At 40.9% G+C, this 21,006-nt stretch overlaps 1 protein-coding gene across 1 annotated transcript in view; it reads left to right on the top strand.

Moving 5' to 3' along the window:
• Positions 1–21,006, top strand: part of LOC103526303 (band 4.1-like protein 4B) — an 86,764-nt gene that overhangs the window by 54,554 nt on the left and 11,204 nt on the right. Inside the window, exons 3-6 of the mRNA XM_030445863.1 lie at positions 12,953–12,995; positions 15,200–15,278; positions 18,725–18,769; positions 19,526–19,578. Of these exons, the coding sequence (XP_030301723.1) occupies positions 12,953–12,995; positions 15,200–15,278; positions 18,725–18,769; positions 19,526–19,578 (220 nt within the window). The remainder of the gene's footprint in view (positions 1–12,952; positions 12,996–15,199; positions 15,279–18,724; positions 18,770–19,525; positions 19,579–21,006) is intronic.

Here is a 21,006-nt window from a genome sequence, read left to right as displayed (position 1 = left end):
CATTGAGTTGTGGAAGGCAAGATGTCATCAGTAAGACAGAAAATACTGTAAACCCTACTCAGTGAACTCTATCATTTCGTATCTAGTGCTCTTTGAAGATATTCATTAATAGAAGGATGTAGATAAGGGTTTTTGATTCATTTGCTGTCAGAGGCAAGAAGATGGGATGGAAGAGATGGAGAAGAGTGTATAGAAACTAAAAAAAAAAAAAAAAGAATATTATGAAAACAGCCTTTATGAAAACAGCCTTTCTAATACAAAAATGCAAGGACTAGCTAGAAAGGGGCAAGAGCTGTGTTACACAGACTGAGTCTAACCAGAAGCAAAGTGTCAAGACCCAGACACTGAGATCCTCACCTGTATGGGACGGGGCCTTGTGGCCAGGTTTTTTAGGGAGGGTCATGATCATGTAAGCTTCACAACATAGGCTTTCAACAATGCACTGTGAGAGTGGGGGGGGGGGCGGGGGTGCCACATAATCTGGAAAAAAGGAACAATATTCAAGTGCCTTCGTTTTCTTTACACATCATCAACGAGGCTCCTGAATGCTGCACCAGGTGTCGGGTAAAGGCCTTGGAAAGGACTTGGTGCTTCATGACTGCCTCTGCTGCATCTGAATTTTCTTTTAAGAGCTCATTGTCATTCAGCTGCCTGCTTTTAATCTTACTGCTGAGAATTCTTAAGGGTGTGAGTGATGTGGAAAGATGAGCAACTCAGACTAGTCAATTAGCCTCATAGTGTGATATTCAGGAGTCCTTTCTTGTGTACCGCTTAATATTGTAGCAATATGCTCATTAGACAGAACAAAATAGGGGCAAACCTTCTTGTTAAATACATTGCATGTTGGGAGGAAGGCTGGTAAATATTTTGATAATGCAAAAGGTTCCCTTTGCTGCTTCTGGTAGAAACTTCCCATGTCTCCAGGAATAAACGCTGAAATTCATCTGTGGCTACTTCTCCTCCCTGAATTTCTCACATTCCACTGGATGATGAGCTTTTTGGAACCGTGGTTGTTGCAGGATGTGGATTGTAGCCCAGAGCAAATATAACAGCCAGAGCTGGAGGGATCCAGGACCTGTAGAGGGAACAATCTCCTGTAGTGCGCAGTTACTAACTGATAGTGGCAGTGATACAAATGCTGGTTCCAAAGCTGCACAAAGGCAAAGTGACTGACTCCACAGTGATGCAAAACACCTGGTGAATGGCTTCTTCCAGCTTCTTCCTTCTGTCCAAGGCTGTGTTGCAGTCTATGAACACTTGGTGGGAGATTCCAAAGGACAAAGAATTCCCAGAGCATCTTTAGTTTTTAGTCTTTCGGTAGAACTTGCTGTTTCTGGAAGGACTGGGGACCAGTTTCCCTTACACAGACTTCAGAAGCAGCCATACAGGGCTGGTGGTTGTTCTGCTGTCTATCAGTGATGCTTCTCACCCTTTCTTCCAAATGTTGAGAAGTCAAGTCTCTGGTCTATCCAGATAGCAACTGGTTTTTGCTGTTTTCTTTCATCTTTGTGCATGGTCTGAGCATAAGCTGAAGTGGTTTTCATAGTTTTCTTACACAGATTTAAGTCAGGTTTGTTGTCTCTTGTTACAAATCCTATCAGTGCATTTTTTGAGTGTTTGAGCACAAGCTTCAAAATGAAAGGTAACCTGCTTTTTATTGATAAAATTGGAGTGGCATCAGCATTTGTTGTCTGTATAATAAATCTATTGAGAATTATGCTACACAAAACAAGTTTTTAAATAATTCTGTGGTTTTCTTCTATTCTCCATGTCTGAGATATGAGATTTCACTGTCAAGAAGAGAGAGGGAGAAATCTTTTATGTACTGTTGTTTTGTTTCGTAGTAATTGTATTCACATTCAAATACAAGTTTTGCTTCTGTCACCTCAGATCTGCAAAGCAAAATATTCCTTGGGCTGAAGTAGGTTATCATGTATATGATTTAAGATAGTATAATGGTCTGAGAGGATGTTTGCAGTGTTTTTAGTATGTAGTCTATCTTGACTGCAGACAAACCGTGTCACCTATCAGGATCCTTCTGGGATGGTCCTGTGGACAGGCAAGGCTTTCATGACCACCACAGTTTGGTTATGTTACGTTCTGATATGCTGCTGTGCATGCAGAAATCATATTATATAATACTGTCATTGAGGTATTTGTTTTTCAGTTCTGTCTTTCAGTCTAAATATCCATGGTGATACTTAAAAAGTTAGGATGACAGGATTTGAAATCCATGGAATATTAATTTTACATTTGATTTCTGAAAAAAAAACATGAAAAAAAAAATGCCTTAAAGTAATCCATACATGGTATGACCTGAAATGTATTTTCAGGGTTATGAAATGGGCAGGTATAAGAGCTGTGTCCTTTTCATGTTGGGAGACTACAGTTTTCTTTCATTAAATGCAAGCTATTTAAACAAGTCGGCAATTATTTTTTACTAAATGTTAGCAGATATATTCTGAAAACAGGATAAATGTTCTTCAAAATCAAGATCAAAGGGTAGATCTTGGGAACTTGTCAGAATTGGAAGGAGTTTCTGCAAATAAATTGCCCTGTTGTTTTGAAGTGTAGAAGGCAAAATTACTCTGGCTAAATGCAGTCTCTTTTTAAAAAATCCTTTCAGATTTTGTGTCACTAAGTCTGGCTGAAATCATATGCCACAGATACACTTGCAAGAAACTTTTTTACTTAAATAGAACCTAATTGTTACAATTGCAAATAATTTTGGTTCTATGACTCTAGTAAAGACAAAGTGATACAATTCTGCTGCCTTTGGTGTCACAGTTGGCCAAAAATTTACTACATTATTGAGACGTAGTTCCCTCACAGAGTGGATCCCATAGAACATTGATACTGCTTCAACTATTAAAAGTTAGAAACAGAAGTGAGCAGGGGGGGAAATGAAGGCATGTGGATCATAAAACTGGAGTCCACAAAAAGAAGTTGCTTTTATGATGTGGCAGAGATGATCTATCTGATGCTACACTTCATCACTGGAAAAAGATGCATGGACTTCAGTAGCTTCAGAAAAGCGTGCAAGGCTCAGCAGAGTGTGTCCAGTAAAGATGAATTAGATAGTTCAGAACAGTAGTGTTTTCAACAGAATTATAATGGACAGTTGGGGTGTTTGATAGACTTTGCAGGTGTATGAGAAAAGTACTCCTTCGTTTAAAATTAACAGAGTTGCTGGGCTTACCAAGAACTCTAAAAGGGCAGGAGCTAAGAACAGCTGAAGCGTTTCATGAAAAAGAGAACCTTTCACTGTAGTGCAAGCTAGAGCTGCATCAGTCCAACCACAGAGGTGAGAAAACCAAGGACCTTATTATTTCCTGATAACAGTGGTCCTGGTGTCTCTAGGGAGACAGGCTGGAATGTGGAGGTGGCATAGGACAGCTGAGTGCCTGGTGTTGCTAGTTCCTAGAGCGTGTTGGCAACAGTCATGAACATCTTGTAACTTACAGTAGCATACAGTAGTATTTGTAGGGGTTCCTGACTGCAAAAGGAAGATGTGGAACTCTGCATATAGTGAGGGTTTTGCAAGAGCCAGCTGAAACTAGTAACTGCATTTAAAAGGTTGCTTACATGATGGTAGGGGTGGAATCTGGATGCTGAATGTCAGCTTTCTTGATTGAATATGTCAGTACATTCTACAAAACCCTGTGCTTTGACAAGGCCAAAGCTTCCAAGAGCAGCTTCTGTATTGCATCTGTGCCAGGAGGTGCCCCTGGCTACATTCGTTTTTATATGTTTATTCAGAGGCTGCTTGCATACTAGAAACGGTAAGAACTAGTTTCATAAAGGTTGATGCAAAACTCTGCATTGCAAAATTTTCCCTTACATTCAGATTATTTCTGACATTCGGATGTGACTTTCTGTGTGTCTTGCTTGTTCTTTTTGTGGTTTCCTCAAATGGCTATTTGTAGGACTTGAGCATTTCACCTTGATCTCATTCTCTGCTTTTCCTCTGGCTAGGTAGGCTTCTCTGCCTGACTCCTTATTGCCTTTAGAAAATGCACTGCATCTCTGCCTCAGCACACTGTGACTAGAAAACCAGGACTCCTTGATTGAGAGATTTAATCTGTTCCTCAGATATTCTGTTCTCTAAATAGGCATGAAATACAGACATTGCTAGCCTTTGAGTTATATGGGATTACCATGATTTTTAAGCTCATCTCAGATGGTCACCTCAGAAATGTCTGTGCAAATACATATTTCTCAATATAGAACACAATATTATGGAAAAGTCCTATGTGCATTTTACATTTATGGAAAAGAATTAGTCGTCTCATTTAAAATATGTGGAGAGAAATGAACTTCCTGTCCTGATTGGTAGTGGGACAGAATCATAGAATCATAGAATTGGCTGGGTTGGAAGGGACTTCAGAGATCATCGAGTCCAACTCTTGAACCACCGTTGCGGTTGCTAAAAAAAACTGTAAAGAGAAACCATCTGCAAGGCTGTGGGTGTCGCTTCCCATCTCGGGAAGGCAGGACAGCTCATGGTCAAAGAAGTATAACAAAAGAAACCATAGGTACCTGCTTCTCCATAGATCATAGAATCATATAATATTTTGGGCTGGAAGATGCTCTAGATCCAATCCCCCTACCATGGACCAGGACACCTTCTGCTAAACCAGGTTGCTTAAAGCCCCATCCAGCCTGACCTTGAATTCTTCCAGGGAGGGGGCAGCCACAGCTTCCCTGGGCAACCTGTGCCAGTGTCTCACCACCCTCACAGTGAAGACTTTCTTCCTAATGTCTAGCCTAATTTTACCTTCTTCCAGTTTAAAATGTTACCCCTTGTCACAGGTGGGCAGACATGAAGAAGCAGCCTGTGCAGGATTGCGGAGAGGGGCAGATGTGGATCTGCAGCCATGGAAGACCCTGTGCCAGAGAAGGTGCTTTTCACAAAGCAGATTGTGACTCTGGGGGTAGCCCATGCTGGAGTAGTGTGTGCCTGAGAGTCTGGATGAGAGGGATGTATGTCACAGGGGTTCATGAAGCACTCTCTCCCATGAGAGGGACCCTGCACTGGAGCACGGGAAGGCTGTGAGGAGTACTCCCCCTGAGGAGGAAAAGTGGCAGAAATAACGTGGTGAACTGACTCTAAACCCTTCTCCTCATCCTTCTGTGCCCCAGAGGGGGAGACAGGAGTGAAGTAATCGGGGCCTGGGAATAAGGGAGGGATGGGGGGAGAAAGGTATTAAGATCTCTCCGTGTTTTCTCTTTTTCCTCATGGATTAAATCAGTTCATTTTCTTCCCAAGATGAGTTTGTCTGGTTTTGCCTGGTACTGTAACTGGGGTGTGCAAGCCTCCCTATCCTTGTCTCAAGTAACAAACCTTAAGGTGGATTTTCTCCTCCCTGTCCCACAGGGGGGGTGAGGAGTGAACAAGCAGAGGCCTGGTTGATACCAGCTGGGCCTCAACCGTGACAGGAGTTTTCCATGTCTCCCATTCCCTTCCCAAGAGGGCCCATTTTTTTCCTCATCTTATCACCAACATACCTGTTGAAGGTTTTCTATTTGCCTTTGATGCCCCAGGCCAGATATAATTCTATTAGGGTTTTAGTTTTTCTAACCTGATCCCTGGCTGCCCAGATACTTTGTTAGTATTTCTTCCAGACTACCTATCCTTGTTTCCACCTTTTGTAGGCTTCCTTTGCATGTTTTAGTTTGACCTGGAGCTCCTTGCTCATCCATCCAGGCCTCCTGGTATTTTTGCCTGCCTTCCTCTTTGTTGGGTTGCATCACTCCTGAGCTTGGAGGAGGTGATCCTTGAATATTAAACAGCTTTCTTTTTCCTTCTTCCCTCAAGAGCATTATCCCACAGTACTTTATCAGTCAAGTTCCTGAAGAACCCAAAGTCTACTCTCTGGAAGTCCGGAGTAGCAGGTTTGCTGTGTGCTGTCTTTGCTGCCCTAAAGATCTTTAACTTTACTGTTCTATGATCACTGCAGCCAGGGCTGTCTTTGAGCTTCACTTTCCCCGCCAGCCCCTCTTTGCTGGTGAGAACAAGGCCCAGCATTGCTACTGTCCTTGTTAGCTCCTCTATCGCTTGGAGAAGAACGTTTTCGTTACTGCATTTCAGGAACCTCTTGGATTGCTTATGCCCTGCTGTGTTGCTCTTCTAACAGATACTGGGGTGGTTGAAGTACCCCATGAGGACCAAGGCTTGTGAATGTGAGGCTACTCCTTTAATCCTGATACATGAGAAGTTCTTGGACAGCTTCTCCTCCATCTCCAGACAGAACTCCACATACTCCCAGCTGGCCACAGATGTAGAGGGCAAAACTCCCTCCTTGTCTCCCCTGCCTGCCCTTCCTAAAGAGCCTGTATCTTTCCATTCCAGCACTCTAGTCATAGGTGCCATCCCACCACCTCCCTGCAGGCATGCACATGTCTCTAACTACTTGTGTCTCCAACTCTCAGTGAATCAGCCACGAAGCCAGAATTTGATTTGCGTTATATGCCTATTTCTGGCCACACCCTTTCCTCTGACTGGTAAAATGGAGGAGGAGGTACCAATACTTTTCACTTCAACCCTGGGGCTTCCTAGAAATCCTGAAATTTGGCCTAGGTTCTGGCTTGGTGTTGTCATGTGTGCCCACATGAAAGAGAAGCAATGGATAGTAGTCTGCGCTCCTGTCAAGTTGTCACTCATTCTCTTGGCACCATTGTAGACCTTAGCTCCAATGAAGAATTAAGTGTAGACAGAAATTAAAACCAGTAAATACAAACAATGGACTCTGAAGGAAAATAAAAGTATATTTTGATTTTTAGGTGATCTGACATGTTTTGTTTTCATACTGTGGTGTGGATTTTATGGTTGCAATGTGACATGTATATGAATTACCAGGATACCTGTATGACTGGTTCAGTGAACATGTATAAACATCCTTAGAAGCTGAATGCCTTATAAAAGGATATCACTTGCTGAGCCTTCTTTCAGATGTACTAGTTCTGTGTAATTTTGTTCCATGTGTTGCTTGATACTGTCCCCCTGCTTAAAATACAGAAATAAAGTTAACTATTGCCTTTTGCTGGATGCTGTATCTAAACACAAATATAATGCTGTTACTCCCCCTTTGCTCTTGTGAGATCCCACCTGGAGTACTGTGTCCAGTTCTGGGGTCCCCAACACAAGAATCACAATCACAGAATTGTCATGGTTGGAATAGACCTCTAAGATCACTGCATCAAACTTTCAGTGCCCTCTCACCCCTAGTAAAACAAATAAAATATATTGATCTATATCTATATCACCATGCCCACTCAAGCATGTGCTAAAGTGCCTCACTAACATTGTTTTTAAATACTGCCAGGGATGATGACTCCACCACCTCCCTGGGCAGCCCATTCCAGTGCCTGACTACTCTCTCAGTAAATAAATTCATCTTAATATCTAGTCTAAACCTCCTGTGGTGCAACTGCAGGCCATTTCCTCTTGTTCTGTCATTATTCTCTTGAGAGAAGAGGCTGACACCCACCTCCCTACAACTTCCTTTCAGATAGTTCTAGAGAGCAATAAGGTCTCCTCTCAGCCTCCTCTTCTGCAAAGTAAGCATTACCAATTCCCTCAGCCTCTCCTCATAGGACTTGTTCTCCAGGCCCTTCAACAGCTTGCCTACCCTTCTCTGAACTTACTCCAGCAACTCAATGTCTTTCTTGTGGTGAAGGGTCCAGAACTGAACACAGTACACAAGGTGCAGCCCCACCAGTGCCAAGTACAGGGCCACGATCACTTCTCTTCTCCTGCTGGCATGTCCAGAGGGGGACCACAAAGCCAATCAGAGTGCTGGAACACCTCTCCTATGAAGACAGGCTGAGAGAGTTGGGTTGTTCAGCCTGGAGAAGGCTCCAGGGAAACCTTACAGTGATTTTCCAGTATTTGAAGGAGGCCCACAAGAAAGCTGGAGGGAGACTTCTTACGAGGGTATGAAGTGATAGGAAATGGGTAATGGCTTTGTGCTGAAAGAGGGTAGATGTAGATTAGACATTAGGAAGAAACTCTTTAGGGTGAGGGTGGTGATACACTGGCACAGGTTGCCCAGGGAAGCTGTGGATGCCTCTTCCTGGAAGTGTTCAAGGCCAGGTTGGATGGGCAACCTGGTCTAGCAGGAGGTGTCCCTGCCCATGCAGGGAGGGGTTGGAACTGGATGATCTTCAAGGTCTCTTCCAACCCAAAGCATTCTTTGATTTAATGATTCTATACTTTGCTAAGTACCTGAATCTGAAGCGTGATCCCAGCCTTATGAAGTCGGATCTGCTGGATTTACTGTTTGCTGGGGCTCGCAATCTGAAGAAAGCATGGTGCTCCACTGCACACTTCCACAAATGTTTGCATGTTTTGGCACTGTCTAACCGGAAAACAAACGTGTGCTCTTGCTCTCTGCCCTAAATGCAGAAACAAAAGCTTTGGAAGTTGGCAAGCATGACATTAGTTACTGTCCTTAGCAGGAAAGCCATAGCCTGGGCCAACGGTGTGCTGAGCCTCCCTTGTGTTCTTACCAGCCTGGGCACACACCACACTTAGTTGGATCAGGCCCAAGTAAAGGAAGAAAGTTACCTAATATTTTTTGTTTGTTTGTTTGTTTTCTTCACGTGGGGTAGATGAGATTGTAGAGTGTCATTCTGAAAGATGCCTCCAAAAGTCTTCTGTTGAGGGGGGGTGGATATATCCAAGCTCGTGCTCAGAGCTGCCCTAGTTGGATCTGGTTTCTCATGGCTTTGTTTAGTCGCATTGAATACCCTCAAGGGATGGCAGTTCCATAGTTCCTCTGGGCACTGGTGCTTTGTCTGTGCAGTCTTAGGGTGACAGTCTGCCTTTTTTCTAGCTGGGATTTCTCCTGTGTGTGGTGCCTCTCATCCTGCCATGGAGCACCTCTGAGAAGAGTCACTATTCGTCTTCTCTACAGCTGCTGGTCAGGGCCACCCCTGAGCCTTCATTTATAATGCAGACCAGAGTCAGCTCACTCAGTGTGCCCTTGTGTGCCCCAGCCCCTGACCAACCCAAAGGCTTTATGAAGCACCCACACCACACTCATCAGTTCCTTTCCTGGAGTCCACACAGGAGGGGGTGAATGTGCCTAAAGGGGAGCCCAGACTCAGGCAGGCTCCTGGCAGGACCTGTGAATGTGTGGAGAGGTGCCCATGCTGGGTTAGATTTTCTGGCAGGAACTGGGGCCCTTGTGGGGAACCCACACTGGAGCAGTATGTTCCTGAAGGACTGTACCCCATGGAAGGGACCCATGCTGGAGCAGTTTATGAAAAACTGCAGTCCATGCGAAAGAACCGTGTTGGAGAAGTTTGTGGAGAACTGTCTTCTGTGTGAGGGACCCTGTGCTGGAGCAGGAGATGAGTATGAGGAAAAAGGAGCACCAGAGACTGATAAACTGATGATGAACTGACCTCAACCCCTAAACCTCCCTGTCCCGCTGGGTTGGGATGAAGTAGAAAAATGGGGAATGAAACTGAGGCCAGGAAAAAAGGAGAGGTGGGGAAGCAAGTAGAGAGGCATTGGGGCAGTGGAATTTGCAAAGCTCAGGTGTATGATGGGTTTGTGTCAACCTCTGGTACTCCCCCTTCCAGTCCTTATTTGGCATTCACTGTGGTCCTTCTGTAGACTGCTCCAGTAGCTATAGTTTACCTGATATATCTTGACCAAAATGCACCTTTCTTTTGATGTGTGATTATTTTGAGAAAATACTGGATGCTACTAAAGAACTGTTGAGCTAGTTTTTTTTTTCCCCACTTCAGTTAGATAAAGCAAGTGATAATAGGAAAGCATGCTGGGATAAGTATATTTTTCCAGTATTTTAAAAAATCTTTTTTTTTTAGTGGTGTTTCTTTCATGTGGAATTGATGGGTGTGTGTTTTCAGTACATGAATCCTAACCAGTGACTGCTGTTTTCTGTCATTTAATACCATAGGAAACATTATTCATTTGGCAAAGCAAAGAAATTATACTCCACTTAAACAGGAATATATGGAAATTAATCCAGCATGTGAACTTCCAGTTCACCTGACAGAATTAAAGGAGCAACCTCAATGCTCTTCTTTACAGCTTCCTGAGGAGGGGAACTGCAGGGGAAGGTTCTAATCTCTTCTCCCTGGTGTACCTAGTGACAGGACTTGTGGGAATGGGTCAAAGTTGTGCCAGATAAGGTTTAGATTGGACACTAGGAAGTATTTCTTTACTGAGTGAGTGATCAAACACTCAAACAGGCTTCCTAGAGAGGTGGTTGATGGCCCAGCCCCATCAGTGTTTAAGATGTGTTGGGACAATGCCCTTGATAACATGAAGTGGTGAGGCAGTTGGACTAGATGAACATTGTAGGTATCTTCCAACTGGACTATTTATTTTGTTATATTTTGTTCTATTCTGTTCTACAATAATCATATAATCTTGATTACCTCAGTTTGACCAGGTTTGGGTTTGATGTGTTTTTTTTTCCCTTAGTGTGAGCAAAGTAGCTTAGCCTTCCTATCATAACACAGTCCTCAACCAATTAATCTTTTTTCTTCTCCTTGTTCTTCACTGATACTTCTGATATAGGTAATGTGGTATTGTATAGTTGAAATAACTGTTGTCAGCCTTGCTCTTAGCTTTCTTTTGAGTACAGATCCTGAAATTATGTACAGTTGTCTAGCCAGAGCACAAGTTAGACAGAGCTAAAGTCATAGGTGCTGAGAGAGCAGAAGTCTCCTTTGGGTTTGTTCAGTTACTTTCAGTTTCTTGTTCTTGAGTCAGCAAGCAGTCTCTAGCCAAACCCAAGCCTTTTTTTGGCTTTAGCTAGAATGTTATGAAATTTTTTGAGCTGAGAGGGCCGTTTGAAAGCTGTTGTGTTTCCAGTGTGAAGAAGTCTTCCAACATTATCTGAGGCAGAGGAGTGTTGAAATTCAGCTGAATTTTCACGGAAGTAGCAATATAAAAAAAAAATAAATCTGCTTTTAAATTGGTATTGGTTCACAAATCTGCAGCTGTGAAAAACTCCAGGCCTGGAAACTGACAGCCCATGTCCTACCTCTGTATTTTCATTTTGTGGTCTGTCTGGTGGCCGCATCACACGTTGCCATGATGTGCAGAGGGGAATGAGGGTAAAACAACAGCTCATTCTTGCTTCTGCAGAAAGATGAGTTTAATGTGTGCAGTGTTTTATCTCCTGGAGCAGTTTGCCTCGGGCTGCTTGGATTTGGAGAAGGAATGATAGTTTCCTGTGTAGGCTGTAGTCTCATGTAATGGTCTGTGCAGGAGTTCCTAACCCTAGGAGTTCCTTGATTCTTGCTCTGAGGTTTTGTCAGTGATTTGTTCAGGAGAAGGGCTGTCAGGCACTGGAACAGGCTGCCCAGGGAAGTGGTTGATTCACCATCCCTGGAGGCATCCCTAAGACATGTAGATGTGGTGCTTAGGGACATAATTTAGTGGTGGACCTGGCAGTTCTAGGATGGTTTGGATTTTATCTTTAAGGTCTTTTCCAGCCAAAATGATACTTGGATTCTATTTTTAACTTTCTTTGAGTTATTTGCACTTACAAGTATTAAGTTTGAAAATTGCTGTTATTTGAGTTTTAATGCATTTTAATGCAAATAATACTTGATTTTAGAACACCACATTCCAATATTGGGACTATCTGCTGTTACTATTTTTGTAGTGGTTGTGTGGTGCTTATTTCTGAACATGGTACTAACATGAGCCACAGGTGAAAAGTTACTGGAGGTTTTTTGCCTGTAGTATAGATGTTATTCAGGCTTGGTTTTATTTACCATAACACTAAACTTCTTTTAATGGAATTTGGTTTATTTGTCTTTGTGAGTGATTTATCTTTAGCCAAAATAAATATTGAGGAGAAAGACATTTTTGTATCTAGATATCTGAAGCATAAAAAATTAATCAGCCCTGGGGGTGTAAAAGTAACAGACTTGTAAACTGTTAAAAAATTATCTTTTTAGTGTCAAAAGTGTTAAAAAAAATCATTAAAACAAGTAGTTTCAACGTTGGTATTCTTTCCTTACAAAATATTTGAAAGTTCACAAAGCTTGTATCAACAGCTGTGATTTCTGGTGTCATTCTTCCTAAGACCCCAAAGTAGAGAGAGAAAAAACTACTTGCAACACTGTGGAATGTATTTGTATGAGTTGCTGTAATGTTTTATTTCTTCTGTAATAGAGATTTCTCAGATTGTACAGATGGGTTCCTTGGCAACCTCACCTAAGAGAGTCTAGCAAGTCTCATGCAGATAAAAATCACCTTCAGAATAATTGTTCATTTCTCTTTTTCTCTTTTTTTTCTGTGAGATTTATTTACCTCAAGAGTCATGAGTTGACAAGACTCTCAATGTATACTCCTCTGTACCTGTGATAAATAAATTTTTACCTTGGCTTAGGATATACTTACTCAATAAATACAAGCATTACTGTCAAAAAAATAGTATTTCACATTTATTTAGCCACGATAGCACAGTGCTAGTGGAGTGATAAATATTCCTTCAGAGATTTTCCTTCTTCTGAAAGCATGAATGCTTTAGTAGGGAGGAACAGGGTTTTTTCTCCTAAGATTTCCTTAGTAGCTCTCTGTTTTAAAATTAATATATACATAAAGATAGAAAAACACTGATTTTAAGGAAGTCCAGATTACCTTGTGCAACAGAACATTTACATAGGGTTCTTCAAATGAGATTGCAGCCATGGGACATTGCACAGAGACCATGAAAGATTTAAGCTGAATTTACACCAGGAGGTGTTTCTTGCTACTCTCCTGTAACTTACACTGATCGGAGAGTGTGTAAACTTTGCTGGAAAGAATACTTTTTTGTCATCATAGTTGCATCTGTTGGTGATCTTCTGTCATCAGTTTAAAAAGGGGAGGGGAGTATGCATCAATGTATTAATTTATGGTGTCATCAAAATCTTGAAATGGAACTGTTTTTAAACATGGATTTTCTTTTTTTAGCACTGGTTGGACCTTTCAAAATTCATTAAGAAGCAAATAAAAAGTAAGTACCATGTCTCTGCCTGTTTATTTTGTTATTTCCTGAAGAATGTGAACATAGAATATTTGAATGTGATGGTGGATGTTTAAATATGACCCTTAATGGAATAAATATTTCTTAGGAAACAGATTTAATTTAATGACTGATTGGCTGACTATGTCACGTCTAAACGCTAGAGCACTTCCAAGCAATAGACCAGCCCTCATTAAACATGTGCTGTTTGTCTGAGGCAGAGTAGGTTGCCAGGTAATATCTGCCTGATCTGTGAAATCAGGTTGCCTGGACACAGATCACAGTTTCTGTCACTGCTTCTGATCCAGAACAGATTTGCTGTTGTTTTGGGTTTTGGTTCTTTTTCAAAGACTAAATGGAAAACATTTCAGCATGTAATGATTGACCTCTTCTTGTGTACATTAGAAATAGAACTAGCAGAAATATCTTCTGGTTTATCAAAAGAAGTTTGGGGTGGAGGGGTTGGGTTTGGCCACTGAGTTTTTTTGTGGAAATTAGCTAAGGCAGGCAAGCTGCTTCTGGATCTATAATAATCTGTTTGCAGGCTTGGGTACAGTACAGCACTGGCACTGATGTGTTATGATATTATTCTGGGGTTGGCAACAGCCATAGACCAACTGATAATATTGCTTCTGTGAGACTGAAATACAGCCTTTACAAGGAAATTGTTGACCCCTCTGCAGGACCTCACAGAGAGGGGTCTTGACTGCTTGATTGATGCTTTGCCTTTCTTTCTGAGAAGTATCCAGATATCTGGACAGTTTTTGTTAAGCAGTGGATTTCTTCTTCAAAAGCCTTTAGGACAGTTTGTTTTTACTTCATGGTGTGTGGGTGTCAGTCTGCTAGAATAGATGGTAAAGATAACTGCTACGGGTAAAGTTTTGGTGGTTGGCTTTCTCTGACCTTTTTGTCACATCACAGGCTGCTTCAGCTTAAGTGACTAAGTGATTTGCAGGTGCTCTTTCTGTGATAATTTGTCCTTTTCTTGATCTGTCTTTAAATTTGGAAAATAAAACATTCTGTAACACCTTCAACCAGTTTAGTTGCACTGTTTTGTCCGTGTTAAGTCTGTGAAGGGGCTGTTTTTAAAAGAAATTGGCCAGGCCCTGCCCTGAGGAACACTGAAGAGGGAGGTAATTTGATGAATATTGTGAAGGTCTGTCTTACAACAGGATACTTTTCTTTACCTTGCATTCAGCAGGTGCTTTGAGAAGAGTTCCTCTATCATGATGGATGTTGCTCACTGCTCTTTTTTTTCCCAGCAGTGGGCAGGTAAGAGTCATTATCACACTGATGCAGACCTTACCAGTGGTGCCTAGCTGGCAGCCTTAGGGTACTATAACCTGTCTTCTAGGAGATATCCTTGGAGTCAACATCAAAGCTCTAATTATTGGTGTTTTGGCTGCACACCGTTTAGTAGAATGCAGCATTAATGGACACATAAATACTGTGTTGATGTGGTGTTACAGAAGACCTTAGAAAGTTTTGAAAAGGAGTCCTTTTCCCAGAACTTAATATACCAGCACACTGTTGGTCTAGAGGATGAGGCTTAAGCAGATAAGGATGCATTGGTCACAGTCTTTTGGTAGCTGGATAACTTTTTATTATCTGTGTTACATAGAAAGTCAGACTTGACATCCACCTGGCATTAGAAAACAGCAATCCTTGCAGTTCCACTTCTTGGAATTCATTAGCTTTCTGTGTTCACAATTGCCTTCCAGAGTCCTCTCTGGCACTTTTCACCTAATTTATCTTACTTTCCTCCCTCACAGAGAAAATGTGTTGGGTGGGGTTTATTTTGGAGTGGTGTTTGTGCCTAGTAACAAGAAGCATCACTCTCCTTTCCCTCTCCCTTTCATGTCCCTTTGCCTTGAGAAACAGGCAGCATACCTGGAACTTGCTGTCATTCACAACGTGCTGTGGTGCACACCCCTTTGAACAAAAATGTGTTTGCCAAATAGACTGTTGCTTGGTTAATCTAATGACTAGAGTTTCATAAAATATGGTAATCATCTACTTTTTCTTTTCACTGCATGCATTTTAAAATTTAAATCATTTAATACTTGCTTCTTTAAAGACTTTGAAAAACATACTTCATTTCTTGGGCTGTGGGGTGGTGGCTGTTGTTCTGCCTCAGCAGAACTGCAACCAGTGTAAACTTTTTTTTCCCCCATTTAAAATCTCTGCATATACAGTTGGACCTCCGTACACGTTGCATTTTCGAATTAAGTACTATTCATCAGAACCAAACAACCTTCATGAGGAGTTTACAAGGTAGGAACTATGCATGGTTAACTGGGTGACTGGCAGAGGGGTAAAAAAGACCTCTAAGGTACATGGGGGTACTGCAAGCAGGTGGCCTGAGCTTTCTTTCTGAGCTTTCTTTTGGTCATTTTATCTGACTTCTTATTTGTTTTCCCACTGTCAGAGAAACATCTTTTTTATTTGCTGACAAGAAAACATTTATGGGCCTCTGCAAGTGTTTTAGTCTGCAGGAGATCATCCTGTGTTCTGATGCTATGAAGTTAGCAAAGAAAGGCAGTGTTGGGGGGGGACAGCTGCATCTGGGAGACAGCTGCAGTTTACACCACTGACTCCTGCCATACCTCTGAGATGATTTTCTATCGTGTCCTGCTAGAATGCCAGTGCTTTGCTTTGTCCCCCTTGCTCTGAGACCTGAGGGTAATTTAATAATAATGCAAAATTCACAAACTGTGGAAATAACTTGAGTTCTTGGTTAACAGTTGGTTGATTAAATCTCATCTGCTTCCCCACAAGTTGTATGTGGTGCAAAAGGTCTAAAGACTGCATTATACCAAGTCACCTTGGAATACCTGGAGGTCTGTTGTTTCAGTCTGGTGGGCTCTTTTCTGGGCTTGAGTATTACACCTTGCTGGGTTCATAGCACCCTGGTGTGATCTAGAGGTTATTCAGAAAACTGGGAAAGGAGCACCTGCAGGAGAAATGTTTACTTATTGTTTGTATATGCCAACTTTGTATCTTCTTTGTATAGTAATCATTTAATAATCTAAAGTATTGTAATTTTATCTTTTTGTTGTTGTTTTGGGTTGTTTGAGGTTTTTTGGTTGTTCTGTTTCTCACTGTAGGGCACTTTCTGTGTCTTCTAATTTGCTTCTAATCAGTGCACTTCCAATCAGTCTAAGGTGTTTAAAGATTTTTTGATTGTTGTAGTTCATATCTGTGTGGGATGTTTACATTAAACTTATGCCTCCAAGTATATGTTTACTGTGTCCTTTCCTATCTGCTCTGTTGACTGTGCACTTTTTTTTCACTGCCTGAGGCAAGATCAGAGCTAAATGTCACCACCCTGCTGACATGGAGGCCTTAATATGCACTATCAGTTTAGTGCAGCAGTGTTAATTCAATAAAAGGGCATATTCCTATACAATGTATAATTAACCTATAGAACCCCCCGCCACTTACCATACTGAATATAAGATCTCAGAGAATCTGAAATCCTGGGTGATTCTGAGGAATCTCTGATGAGAAAATGCAGTTCAATATGTAGGAATTCTACATATTTTCTGAAAACTGAAAACTTTTCATACATTAGGGTGCCTGTCTGACAAGTATTACATATGCCCTGTGGTCAAATTATTCCATTACTGTCTACCACAAGATTGCTTCCTTAATCCTCCAAAGCACATGATCCTAGCTACTAAAAGATGTGGGTTTCCGAGTTACATGATCACTGCTGTGATCAAGTAAGACATTTCCTCTAAAAGTATTAACCTTTGATGCTTTGTGATATAATTATTGCTGAAAGGTGACATTTCAGCAGACTATTTTAATTGGAAAAACTCTTTACTCAGCTAAATTTTTGGACTTAGGAACATTTTTTTTAATTGCAAGCTTGACAGAAGACCACTGTGAAATTATCAAAAGAAAATGAAAATGAGCTGGAAATTGATTTTACAGTGAACAAATAGTTGCATTTCTCGTTTTGCTTGGGAAAAGTAATTTTGAATGTTGATGAGGTTTTAAGAATCTTTACACTAGCTGGGTCATTTTTCCATGTAGTATATTGAGTAAAGCATGAAAATTAATTACTGTATATTCAGAAATATTCCAAGTGGAATAATTAAAGAGGAAGAAGAAAAGGAAAAGAGGAAGAAGAAAAATTATCATTAACAGTAACCACGAACTGGCCTAGTTTGGGGTGTTCAAAATTCCTTGTGGCTACCTGTTTTCCTATAGACTCCAGTGTCTAGTGAAGCTGTAAGCACTGTATTTTCATAACTAGCACAGTAATGGGGAATTTTTCAAATCCTTCAACCACTCTGTCTTTTTGCAATTTAAAAGCACAGTTGAAATCCAGAGCATTTTGGAAGACACCTTCTGTTACTTTTATGGGACCTGATTAGTTAGTTTTGTTAGAAGAACACCAGAGGAGGGTGTCTGTACATGTGAAGAACTTTCTATTGTATTTTGCCAATTTGGAATATCAAGAACAGAGATGCCAATGCTTGTCAGGCTGCATGCAGAAAAGGAACAAGTGTAAGCCATACCAACTAGAGCAGAGCTGCAGATGCTGATAGAAGCACTGCCCAGATTTTTCTTGCAAGTTTAGAAGAGCTCATGGGATTGTGAATCATCGGGAAAACAATAAGAAATACATTTGTCTATCCTTAATCTATGCAGAGATAACCAGGTTTGATTGGCAAGACAGATATTAGCCAAGTATATGAATCAGAGATGTCACACAGAGCTAACATGGATAAATCTGACTCTGCTTTAGTGTATCATAAGAAGTCTTTTTAATCTTCCTTTTAATTTCTGTTCTCCTAGTTCCTATTATTCATCCTTCGTGTTCACAGCACATCCTCTATGATGAAAAACACTTTTGTCTTTCAAGCATCTTTTATAAAGACAGGAGAGGCTTACGTTCATGTTTACTGAGCTGGCTCTCAGGAGTGCTTCATGCTTTCTTCTCCAGTCACTCATCATTTTCAGCCTCACCATGCAGTGCCCAGAGCAGTGCAGGCCCAGCCTGTGCCATCCAGTCCCTTACAGAGCTCTTGCGTGGCCTGGGGCACTTGTGCATGCCTCGAATCCCAACTCCATGGGTGGCTGTAAAACATTAAGCATGCACAGAACTCTCCTAAGCAAACAGTTAAAATACTACTGCAGTTTGAAGGGTGTAAATTCTGAAAATAAACATTTGGGCTCTGTGGAATGCTGATTTCTTTTGTTCAGAACTTTTCTACTTCTTAAAGTGAAAATTCAGTTTAAGCTTTTCCTTTTGTCCAGTTTGGACTTTTTCCATGTTCTGTATTCCTGCTTGGGAAGGTAGCCCTATAGTCCTCATGGCTTCATCTGTGTTTTGTCTCTAGATCCTATAGTTCAATTCTTGCTTGAATTACGCAAGACCCAGTTCTGGAGGACAGTGGAGTGTCAATAAACATTTAGGTTTTTGTGGTGTATGCTCAGATAGAGCATATCCATAAACAGCAAGGCTTTGGACAATGTCCTGAAAACAGCCAGTAGGTGAAAAAAAAAATAATTTCTGTTTGATTTGAGTGAATGCTATGGGAATATTGAAGGTTGTAGGGTGTATATTGCAAAGGCCCTTTTTTTTTTTTCAGAGGAAATTAATGAAAATGTTGTGGCTACTCAATGAATTGGGATCTTCTTTCTTGCCGTTGGGGCTAGAAAGATGACATGATATACGTTTGACTTTCTGAACTTTTATTTGTCAGGTACCTGTTTGTATTACAGCTGCGGCAAGACATTCTTTCAGGGAAGTAAGTATTTCTTTGCTCTTACACCTGTAATATAAAGTATTTATAATAGCCAATCTCTTAGTGATCTAAAATTTTACCTGTGTCATGGTTTTAATTCTATATAGTATTCATGCACAGATTATAAATATGAGTTACTGTTCCACATGCTTTTTTTTTTTCCTTTAGAATACAGAGATCTATGGCTTTGCATCATGACTATATTATTGACAAATAGAATGGGTAAAGACCTTTGGATTAAAAAGATGATCGAAATGTATAAAAAGAGCAAAGGCTGTCCTCTTGTTTTTATGACTAGAAAATGTTCAATGGACTTGCTGTATTTTTCAGTAGGGTAGGTAAAATAGAGGAGGAAAAGATGAGGAAGTACTAAACTTTCTGTGCAGGTCTGCTCTGAAAAAATATTTTGTGTATTTATAGTCTCACCCTGTGAGCCAATAAACTCACACTTTCTCTATTTTATTTTTTTTTTTTAATTACAAAACCAAAAAAACCCAAACCCACACGTTTGGAGCAAAAATTATTTCTTAGTCGATTTGCTGTTGTCTCCATAAGTTCAAGCTTGTTTTGTGGTGTACCAAGTTACTAAATCATAATTATGCAAGTAAAAATGGTAGATGTTTTGTATCATTAATATCTTTAGGGTCTTGTAGAAATTAATATTTCTATTTCATACCAGATTACTTTTTAGCGTTATTGCAAGAACTCACTGAGAAAAAATACATTGTTTTTATAGCTTTTTTTTTTCTTCTTTTTAAGACTGAAATGCCCATATGAAACTGCTGTTGAATTAGCAGCTCTGTGTCTTCAAGGTATGCCACTTCTTGAAAGCACTTTGTCTCACTGTACTAAAAAACCTTGTCTCCTAGTTTCTTTTCACTCTTTGTTACTAATGGTTTCTCACTGCTCATATATAAATGCTATTCCTGCACCTGAGGAGAAGAATTTTAGGGAGGTTGCTTCCCTGCCTTCCTTCCATTCATAACTTCTGAACTACATTAGCCAATTCTGGCACACTTGCTGAGGGGAAGGCACCTCAAAGGTACGGATGGACAAAAGGTTTCATAGAAACCATGGGCTGACTGTGGAAGAAAGGCCTCAAATAGTTCCCCACTGAGGGAGAAACTGTGGTGTATGCACACTGTTACCTCTTCAGGTTGAAGAGCTGCTGGCCCATCAGCACACACCTTGCAACAGGCAGAGCACTGCGGGTGTAACTTTGAACATGGGCTGCCTGCTGCCTGGGCAGTGCTGCTTGGGAGGCCAAACCTCTGCAGCAGGTGAGACAGGGGTGAGGGTGTTGGCAGGTGCTGGAGAGGAGGGAATATAGTGGAAAGGTAAGAACCACAGTTAATTCTGTGCTAGGAGAAAGGGTTACAAGTTTAAAGAAAATCCTAGGACACTAGGTTTCAATCGTTTGTGGTAGGAAAAACTTATCTTTTTTTTATTGCTGCAAACACATTAATACAAATTTTCACTCAGTTTCAGGTTGTTTGTTTTGCAGATAGGGAGGAAACTTGTGTAATGAAACTCAAGTTCATTTTTTTCTACAAGAAAGGGCAATGATCTGGATCGTTCTAGGCATATCAGCAGCAAAAGGAATTGAAATGAAAAATACTCTGCTGTTCTGCTGGTGATTTGCGACAGTATATAGAGTGCTGAGGCAGAGTCTCTTAATTTGTAATTCAGGGATTCTAGATGGACTTGATGGTCAAAACCAGGAATTCAGTTCCAAAAACCAACAAGTGTAAATCTTAAGGCATTGGGTTATTTTACAGTTTTCATCTGCACCAGGCTGGCACAGCTCTGCATGTTGTGCAAAAAGCTGCTGCAGGGTAACTCCCTGTGTTTTTTTGAGATGGAGGAAATCAGGGGCACACTGTATTTATTTAGTTGCTTCCATTTTCACAGATAAAAATGCCAGTAACCTCACCCCTGGTCTAAGCAAGGAGAAGCAGCACAAAATGATAGGTTGATACCTCAGCATTTTGGGTAGTAACTAAAATCTGTGATTACTATGTAAATGTAATACAGTATTCATCCATCGTGTTTATAATATCTCCAACTAGGTACCAAAACTAACACTTCTTGGCACCATCTGTGGGAATATACTTAGATTGTGGTAGTATTTTTATACTTTTCTACTGTTTTTTTCACAGTTTCAGTTTTCTGGTATTTTGACATAATCACAATAAGTGATGGAGAAAATCTGGGATGGCCTGTATTTTATTTTTGCTTCC

This window comes from Calypte anna, chromosome 2, assembly GCF_003957555.1.
Source record: "Calypte anna isolate BGI_N300 chromosome 2, bCalAnn1_v1.p, whole genome shotgun sequence".
NCBI classification, from domain to species: domain Eukaryota; kingdom Metazoa; phylum Chordata; class Aves; order Apodiformes; family Trochilidae; genus Calypte; species Calypte anna.
Note: the sequence above shows the minus strand (reverse complement) of the source record. Positions and strands in the feature narration are given on the sequence as shown.